The sequence below is a fragment of the Austrofundulus limnaeus genome, unplaced genomic scaffold, assembly GCF_001266775.1.
Source record: "Austrofundulus limnaeus strain Quisiro unplaced genomic scaffold, Austrofundulus_limnaeus-1.0 Scaffold1, whole genome shotgun sequence".
NCBI classification, from domain to species: Eukaryota; Metazoa; Chordata; class Actinopteri; order Cyprinodontiformes; family Rivulidae; genus Austrofundulus; species Austrofundulus limnaeus.
The window spans coordinates 6,076,747-6,086,945 of NW_013952403.1; the positions used below are offsets into that span (position 1 = coordinate 6,076,747).

The 10,199-nt window shown below is 39.7% G+C and overlaps 1 protein-coding gene across 1 annotated transcript in view; it reads right to left on the bottom strand.

The window, feature by feature from the left end:
* Positions 1 to 2,009: 2,009 nt before the first annotated feature.
* LOC106516579 (zinc-binding protein A33) overlaps positions 2,010 to 10,199 on the bottom strand; it is a gene marked incomplete in the record, with an annotated part of 11,287 nt that continues 3,097 nt past the window's right edge. The window contains 6 exon segments of the mRNA XM_014007008.1: positions 2,010 to 3,062; positions 3,242 to 3,357; positions 3,761 to 3,783; positions 4,633 to 4,866; positions 8,814 to 8,909; positions 9,367 to 10,027. Coding sequence (XP_013862462.1) covers positions 2,488 to 3,062; positions 3,242 to 3,357; positions 3,761 to 3,783; positions 4,633 to 4,866; positions 8,814 to 8,909; positions 9,367 to 9,909 — 1,587 coding nt within the window.

Below are 10,199 nucleotides of genomic sequence, written 5' to 3' on the forward strand. Positions count from 1 at the left end.
GATTAAAACCCATTTTATTTCATTACTGTTTTATTTTTATTTATTTTCCCTGTTTAAATATTTATTGTTGATTTCGTTATTTTTATTGTTTGATTTACTTTTACTAAAGATTTCTAAGTCAGTTGGTTATATTAATGGTGATCTCTTAAAGTTTTCATAATTTGACATTAAGGAGGAATTACATAGAGTAGATAATTAGAATAGATAATTAAAAGACAAATAAATGTGAAATGGTCGTTAACATATGCATGTTTATTTTTTGTCTTTGTTCTGTTATATTGGTTCAATTAAAAAAATTCCATGTTGGATGTCGCAGTTATGACGCAGAGGCGCAAGTTGATGATGTAATCTGTACTGTCCCAATTCTCAATTTTTTTGCACACTTGTAACCTGCACACTCGAACACTATGTGCACTTCGACTGAATCCACACTTCACAGAGGGGCGTAGGGTGCGCACTGAGCATTGGGACTGGGTCTTTACGTGTCAGTGACTGAAATAATCTGACCAGCTGTCCTCTCTTTAATCGCTCCGGTTCTTCAGAAAACATAATTTCTGGTCCGACAGTAAGGTTCATATGTATCCTGAGAAGCAATTTTCCAAAACCGATCTTGTATAATGTTGCTTTTTGAATTATCATTACAACAAAGCAAGCTATGACACTCCAGGTTGTAAACAAGAGAGAAGCGGCTGTGATGATTTACTGAAATGGGCGTGACGGGATCAGAAGGAGGTTCTTAAAGAGACAGAGGCCAATTTCAAGGTGTTTAGAAATGAATGAGAAGTCGTTTATTTTTGATTTAAACTTAAAAACAGCATTTTAAAATCAACTGAAGGTGACATAGTTACTTTATTATGGTATAGAATTTAAATATATGCCTGAGAAACACACAATATTGTCCCTTTAAGAACATACAGTAAATGTTTAAAATCATTAATTATTGATTTGTTTTTTGTTTTACCTATTTGAAATAAGAACCAGGAGGGGAAAAAACAGCTGATTCATTCTGTCAAACTGTTGAGTTTTCCTCTCGAACTGTTGCATCCTTTCCTCCTTTCACTCCATGTCATTTGTTCTTATTTTGAAGCAGTTATGAGACATGATGGCAAAAACAAGAAACTACTACCGCTCGTAGTTGTTGCTCGCTTACCAAAGAGAGTGAGTGAGTTGATGCCACCAACCTGCTGGGCCGTGAGAGGTCGGACTTGTTTCTATTGATATCAGTCGTAATCAGTGTCAATGCAATGCACACTATTGTTTTCCTGTTTCTCTTTAATATTATTATTCAACTTATTCCATCTTCTTCCACRTCGCCACGCTACTCCTCCTGCATACTTTGTCCTACAGCTGCCRTTGTATTTCTATCTGTAAAGGTCCTGTGCCAAATGATTGCTATGCCTTCTGGTGCCTGTACAACTTGTAGTTTTTGAAATATTAATGTTTAAACTTTATTCCAAAATTCATATAATGGGAGTCAATTGGGCATTGTAATGGTCCAATACTGCCCCCAGCTGTACTCAACTTGGTACTGCTCCATACTTTAATAATATTTCATCTCAATTGTTCAGTGTTTACAACACTAATATGATTGTATTTTGATGTTTTACTATAATATTGTCTTAATACTGCTCTATTGCTGTAATATATTGCACTTAAGTGTCAATAATTGCATTGGCAAGGTAAACTTTTTCTGTGTACATACAATCCAATCCCTGGGATTGTTGTCTGCCACATCTCCTGTAGTCTCATGATGAGCACTGTGGGCTTTCATGTGGGAGATCAAGGTTCAAATCCAGCTACTGCTACTTTAACAAAAATCTCTTCAAACTTCATATTGTCACACAATTACCTTAATTACAAACACCTGCTCAAGTGAGAGCCACAAGCTGGTATAGAAAACACATTTGAACTTGGTCCCATTTCATTCTGCAAGTCCAAGGCCATGCTGCAATGACATGTTACATGGCAATGCACACTTGTTTTTACATCGTAAAAACCCATGTCTAGTATATATTGCTATTGTTTTATTTCCCAGCCTTATCAGCGACATCATGTTGATGATGAAGTCAGAAAACAGAATAAAAAGTTGTGATGGAGGTGGGTTACAGAGCATGTAGCATGGAGAAGGCAAATAAGAAATACACAGCGTAAATCGGTACTTAATGACATTTGTCTTTTTGTTTTAATGCAGAAAGGAGATAAACTTGATTGTTTTGCTAAAGTGGACTAGGATAGAAAATGTTTGGCTGATTCTGGGTCTTAGAATGAAGGATCAGGTTTTGGCTACACAGATACAGTAATGCGTGTCTCAATTCTTTCATTTAAATCCTTAAAGTGCCATTTATTTATGATGTCTTTATGTCTGTTCTCCTGTTGTAATACCAGTCATTAAAAAGGTTCAGAGTCATAAAGTTCAGTGTTAAACAGTCATAAAGTCTTTATCAGGCAGACAGGAGATCAGCGAGTTCTTCATCTCGGATCACCTGTTCAAACCAATGATCTCCAGCGTGGCGTCACGATGGTGAGTGGCTCCCGGTTCTGCCCGTTGATGATTGGCCAGGGGTTGAAGTAGGGATAAAGAGGCTCCTTAAAGTTTGCGTTGTAGAAGGTGAAGAGGTGTCTCATGTCCCCAGCATCATAAAAAGACACCTCACCGCGCCCGTAGTCCAGATAGACCCCCACTGTCTTGGGGTGTTTTGGTGGATATATCAAGTTCTCGTCCAAGTCGGTGCACGCTTCGTACTCGCTGGAGCCATCGCCTTTGTCCCTGCGCACCAGGGTCCAGAAACCATCGTCCGGGCAGAGGCTGATCTCATCTTTTCTGTTGACGGAGGCCCTGGCTACGCCCAGGCCCCACGCCGTCTTGCGGCCCACCTTCACCTCCCAGTAGTGTCTGCCTGAGGAGAGGGCTTCGGAGCCCAGGACGATGTTGTAGCGAGTGAAGCGCTCGGGGTTGTTGGGCAGGTCGCACTGGATCCTTCCCACCTGGACGCTGGTGCGGCAGGGAGACACCCAGAGGCAGGGGTAGGCTGTGTCGGGGTCAAAGGTCACTGCTGACACAGCTGGGAGGGGAAGAAAAAGATAGGAGTTCGAAAAGGTCAGATGTAAACGTGTTTAGAGAGTAATCAGATAAGCACTTTGAACTGGCTTGACTCCAAAAATCAATCTCTTTAAGTAGTTGGAAACATCAGAGTAAATTCAGCTTCTGTTCAGRTTTGGGAGTGTGATTTTATTTTCATACCTGGCTGAAAAATCGAGCTCATTTTCCTCCAGGTTCTGTACTGCAAAGGGCCCAGAAATTCTCCTGACTGCAGATCAACACTGACCTCTGGAGGGCGCTCAAACAAGCACTGAGCCCTAAAAGAAAACAAAAACAGTTCCAGATACATTAGGTCTATTTAGTACTCAGGTTTTATTCTTCATCATGTTGACTGCTACATAAAGTTTGTTAGATTTAGACGCTGCAAAAGCCTGCATCTTCCACAGTTTTAAACTTGAAGCAGGTGTCACATCTGCAAAGGCATTTATGCTTCGTTTTTCAACTTCCTGGTTGCCATCAGCTGTCATGTGACGCAAATGAGTCAGAGGACCACAAGAAACCCTCACATCCTGTTAAGACTTATGAATGATTACAAAACAATACCCCATCTCTTGTGACACCTCACTGGGCTGAGAGACTAAAGAAGGAAATTACCAAAACATCTGAAACAATTAAATCAGGAATTCTGTCATATTTCAAGAGGAAACCGGTGATACTCACCCGCCGATTAAATCTTTGATTCCCTGAAACAGAACAGATCAAGAGGTTACAAAACACTTCAGATGTTCATATATCAAAACATTCAACTTAGAGATGGATGATGTGATTTTTTTATTTACCTTTATACTTCTCTGTAAATATTTGACAATATTTAAATGACTTGTTAAACAAATATTTTCACCACAGAAACACATTTATTTGAAAAACTTATTTAAAAAATCTGCTTCAGCAAATGCTCTGTTTTTGTCTTCTTATGCTACTTTTAGCTTTTGGCCAGCCTTTTGTTATCTTTGCTTTATATTCTTTAGCAACTTTCAGCTGCAATTTTGCCACTTTTAGCTGGCTTTTTGATACTTTTAGATTTTATCTAAATTTTGTTATTTTAGCAAACCTATTGCTGTCTTTAGCTAGTGTTTCGCTACTTTTATTTTTTTTAGCTAGCTATTTGGTACTTTTAGGCATTTTATACCCATTAGTTACAGTTAGCTATGATTGCTTTTAGCAATTTATCACGCCTTTTTGTTACTTTAAGTTAGCCCTTTACTACTTTCAGCTAGCAGTTTGCTCCTTTTAGCTCAACTTTTGCTGATTTTCACTAGCATATTTYTACTTTTAGTCAGTCTTTTGCCACTTTTGATATCTAGCTACCCGTAGGTTTTTGATAAATGTAACTTTTATGCAGCGTTTTTCTAGTTTCACTAATCATTTTGCTGTTTTTAGCTTTACCATCTAAGTTTCAACTTCTTTTCTGTTTCGCTTCGTTTTGGGAAAATATGTTTCAATCTTTTTTTTCTTGTTTAGATAACCTMTAACAGGTAACAAATGATCAGCCTTCATTATTTGTCTCCTCTGCCCTGGGTTTCGTCCCTCACCTTCAGCTGCTCTGGGTTTTCGTCTTCTCTCAGTTTGATGCGGAGCGTTTCGGCTGCGCTCTCCAGCTGGCTGATTTGCTCCGTGGCCTGAGTGAGCGYCTCCTCCAGCTGGTTGAGCCGCTCTTCTTTCTCCTTCTGCAGATTCTCCTTTATGCGCTCCTCCTCCTCAGTCAGGAACTCCCTCAGGCGAGCAAATTCTGCAGTGACCTGCTCCTCCAGGTCTCCTGCTCGCTCCTACAAAAACACCACAGACTTCAGTGAGCGAAACTAAAAGACCTGAACACAACAGATTCTAACATGAAGCTTATCTGTACAAGTAGAGTCTTGTGTTTTCAGACTTATTCAAATAATATCAAAAATATATGAAAGAAAATACATTAAATCTGAATCTATTAGCAAAGAATAAGCTTTTTCCTTTAAACTAAAGGTGACTATTACAGTTAATAGCTGGATTGACCTTTAAATACATCTGTACTGTGTCAATCATCTGATGAAATTAAACTTCGCTTTGTGTCATTTTTAATCAGTAACTTTGACTTGTGTTGATGGCAATAAGGAACTGATCAAATAACTAGGAAAAAAAACAACAAAGTCAACTAAATATGAGGATCTTCTGGTTGTTCTATCAAAAACAGAAACATTTCATTTTTCTTTGCACAATAAAAAGGTCTAGCTTTCCTTGAAGGAGTGACTTTTAAGGTCAAACCTTAAAAAAAACAAMAACATTATGTTATGCAATGACCGGCATTCTTTTCTAAAACTAATATTAGTCCAACTATGGCCGGAAAACTAAAGGAGATAAAGACTAATTTTAGAGGGGGTACGTGGGAAGAGCAGCCTTCAAACTTCAGCTGAAATGAAGTAGATCTGCTTTTTGAGACAAGACGTTCAGTACTTTTAAAAGATTAATCAGCACATGAACTCTGTTAGTCTTATTTTTGTTTTTAAAACGTTAAAATCTTAAACCAACACCGTGGTCCCCGTTTAAATCTGACTGGGATCCAGTTTGTCTTTGGGACAACAGTCAGTGTAAAAAGTTGATCAATCGCTTTATTGTTTTCAGATATTTTTCAAATTTCTAAATGTTTAAACTGATATGAAACTCTGTTAATCCTTTTACCTTTTATGCTTTTTTCCCCTTCTTTTATTTACCATGATGTATTTATTTGAGATTTGATTTAGGTGGTTTTAGGATTTAGTAATGTCTGTGTGCTGCTGGTTTCTCTTGAAAAAGGGATTTTTAACCTCAATGAGACCTGGTTAAATAAAGGTTTTGAAAAAAAGAAGATAGACAAACGTACACAAAGTCATACTACTCTGAGTTTCTGTAAAACCTGAATCAGAGCATAAAAACAAAGCAACAGAGCAGAAAACATAATGTTTATTTGTTCTGTCATTATAATACAATTTAAATCTTCTCCATTTTAAAATAAAAACACTTCCCTATTAGTTCATCTTCCTATTTTTTTCAGAAAGACCAAATTATTACAGCACTTCAGTAACTTAGTTTAGCTTTGTTCAACTGCTACATAATAACCATTGTTGTACTTGTAGTTTATAAGTGCTACAAACTTGTGTTTTGAAAAACAAACAGGCAAAGTAAAATAAAATTGACAGAGAAACATGCAGGAAAAGACACGTTGGCGAACTTCTGCTCAACTCTGCTCATCCGGTCGTTCAGGCAGAGAGCGAGAAGTGAAAATCTGTGAATCTGCACTTAAAGTGGGTCAAACAGAACGGAAAAACATTCTGGCCGATACGTCACACACACGTCAGGAAGGAAGAAGACAACATGTAGTAACAAAAAGAAGCCACGCGCGTGTGTGTGTGTGTGTGTGTGTGTGTGTGTGTGTGTGTGTGTGTGTGAGTAAGACAGCAGAACCTGACATGTTTAAATGGTTTATGAATGTCCTGCAGCACGTGCTGCCTCTGCATGACGACCATCAGATTAACACGATGAGCAACAACCTGTTGTGTCATCAGAACCAGAACCAGTCATCCTTTAGGTTTRGTTTGCCAGACACGTAAAGATGGAGGAATGCAGGTGAGCAATAGCAGCTAGCAGACTTTCTGGRTGTAGGAGTTTCAATAAAACACACTAATGAATATTCTATTTGTCTTGGCTCAGATTTTACCAATCCACCCAAACACACAAGGAAAACATCAAAAGTGGGCAATGTGTTAGCAAAAAAAAATAAAAGCTTATTAATCAAATTTAATGAAATGCTCAGAAAAGGGTCCACGTCTATAACTGATTAACAGCTTATAGATTTTAGCAGCAGTGGACCAAGATAACAAATAAGTTAGCATTGCTTACTCATCTGCTAACTAGAAATATAGCTTCACTAACACTAAACTGCTAAACACGTGTAAAAAAATGCAGAAGCTAACGCCACTTTCACTCAGTCTGCGTCACGTCTCCTTCGAGGTGAAGACTGGTGGGACTGACACATAGTTGATGTTGTTACTTAGCTGTTAGCTAAGATGAAACAAAGAGAACTCCAGTGGAAATAATGCTAAACAGCAAATAATGTAAAAACAAAAATAACTAGAAGCACTCAGAGAGCATAAACCTCTGCCGAGGCCAATTTCCCCTATCCTTTAATAGTGAAGAATCACTCAAAAAAATTCCTGGATCATCACCAAAATTTAATGATGTGTTCCTGTAGCCCAATACCCACCTGTGGTTAAAATAAAAATAAAAATAAAAATAAAAAATTAAGAAAATCCTTCCATAAGCTGAGTAATTTTGTCGACAGACAGACACGACCGACAACATAACCTCCTTATAGCAGAGGTAATAATAATTAGTGGGCAAAAACGGTAAACAATTAGTGGACGCTAACAGTTAATCGCTAACACAACTGTCACTCAGTCTGTGTCGCACATCTTTGTTTCCTTCGAGGTGAACAGACGCAAAACTCCATCGAAATCAATGGAGCTGCTACGACAGTTTGTACGTGCACCAGTGTTGAGCAGATGAAAAAACTGAGTGTTAAATTTGCAGTGTTAAAACTTTCAGAGTTAATTTCAGCTCCCCGAGTGTTATTTAAACTATTTCTGAGTAAACTGACATCCAGTGTCGGTGTTAATTCACAGAGTTGATTTCCTCARTGTTGTCTCAACACTGGACAGTGTTAAATAAGCTCCGCCCACTGTTAAGTCTCCATTAACACTTAACAGTGTTGTTATATAACACAATGCAGTGTTGAAAGAAGTATTCTTGAAAAGCTCCGCCCTTTTCCTCATGGACCAGAATTTTCTCAGCAAGGAATGCTGGGTAATCTTGTAGAAATGATGTGTTTGCATGTTAAAGACTATTATAAAGGTTCATGAGTGCAAAAAAATCTTTTTCTGGTTAGTTTTCTTGTTCAGTTTGATTAGTTTTTCAAGTTTAAGTTTTGTGTTATTTGCCGTAAGTTGACACCATGAGTGAGAGGTACTTCCTGGTGTGTGAAGGGTCGCATTGTTGTGCTGTTTTGCGGACTAATGACCAGTGTAAATACAACACTTAAAGAGTTAATTTTAACTCTAGGATAGAGTGCAGAACTCTGTGTGCTCTGACTCACACAGTGTAAAAAGGAAAACAAAAAATAATTATAGTATTACACAATAAAGTGTACTTATTAAAGAAAGTTTAGTGTAAAATTAACTCCATAAAAATAACAATATTACTCTATAGAGTGTTAACGAGCTGTAATGTTAAATAATTTTACTCGATTCATTGTTGATTTTGACACTAAAACGAGTAAAATTAACTCTGAAAAGTTGACACTGGCTTTAAAGTACATTTTACACTAATTTTGAGTGGGACCAAATATTATATGAAACAGAGTTAAATTCAACTCTGTAGGTGTTAAAGTTACACTTTGTTTTTTACTGTGTAGTGTTGTGAAAATAGCCTGAGTGGAGGTTGCCATTTGTTCGCTAACGGTTTTCAAAATTAGTGAAAAAGCATCTGCTAAATGAAAAATTTGTTTTGCTATCAGCTGATTAGCGGAAACATCAMGCCCACCACTGGACTTTAGCAAAACACAAACAGGGCTAACCCTCAGTCCGTTTTACAGACACCAAGCTAAAGTTTTCTGTGGTAGTAGCTGAGAGTCACCCTCAAGCTCCACCAAGCACGTGTGAGATCCTTCAAGGGGCAGTATGCACTCCTCCTGGGCATGTTTCCTTACCTTAATGAGGAGGATTTTGTCGTTGGTCTGTTTCTGGAAAAGCGTGGCGTCCTCGGCCTGCAGCTGAACTCGATCCAGAGCCACGGACAGCTTGTCCTGTTCATCAGAAAAACAAAAAACACATGATAAATGATGAGCAAAACAGATTTTTATTTATTTTGTTTTTCTTGGTGAACTAAAACTCCACTGTTCTCTCTGAACYTTAAAAGGGAATTATTGTGAGCAGGAATTYAGTGACACATGTCAGAACACACATRAACAAGGCTCCAAACACTCAGATCTGGGTCAGCTCTGAGGCTGGAGGATTGCAGACTTTCACACAGACCTGATGAATTCCTTCCTGTTCAACAGAAAATGCTGCCAGGGAAAGTAGGAAGTGTTTTTCAATATAAACACTACCTGCTCTGTGGAAAAATCCAACCTGTTATTAAATTGGTCTTCCTGCTTTTGACTCTTTATCTTTGTGTCATTCAGAGCTTTAATTAAACTGAGTGAAAAATCAGTTATTTAATTATTTTAAAGAGTTTATTGTAGGAAAGGATCTAGKCAGTACCCTGTAGTTCTCAAAGGCCTCGGTAATGGGGATGACATTGTGGGTCTTGTGGTCCCGGGACATCCCGCACACCAGGCAGATGGGGAGCTGGTCGTCCTCGCAGTACAGCTTCAGCTTCTCCTCGTGCTCCTCACACATGTCCAGGACCAGCTGGGGCCAGTGTCCGATGGACGAGGCCTCGCTGCCCACGCTGGACCCGGGCTCCCGTTCCTCCGGGTTCCCGTCCGGACAGCCCTCGAAGTCCAAACCCGACGTACCCGCGGCRGCCGCGTCCATGGCACGCGCTCTGCGCACGCTGTCCACCACGTTGCACAGGAGCGAGTTGGGTCTGAGCCTGCGGGCGCACGACTTCCTGCACTTGGGACAGCTGGAGATCTCGTCCGCCTTGGCCTCCCAGCACTGGATGATGCACACCTGACAGAAGTGGTGTCCGCACTCCAGGATCACCGGGTCCCGGAACAGCTCGAGGCACACGGGACAGGTGAGTTCTGTCTGCAGCTCCTCGAGCGCGCTGGACTCCRCCATGAAATCCTCCGCGCTCATGGTTCTCAGAGAAATGAAGAAGTGAAGAAGAAAAGCTCAGACTTCTTCCGTTTGTGTTGAGAGAGGGAGTGGTCTGATCAGCAGAGGCTTCTTATTACGGAAGACAAGCTGAGACAAGCTGAGACAAGCTGCGAAGAAAGAGCTGATCCATCAGGAGGCGCGCGACCTCAACCCGCGACAAGAAAAGAGAGTTTCTTGGAAACGAAGGAAGGAAGGAAGGAAGGAAGGAAGGAAGGGAGGAAGGGAGGGAGAGAGAGAGAGAGAGAGAGAGAGAGAGAGAGAGAGAGAGA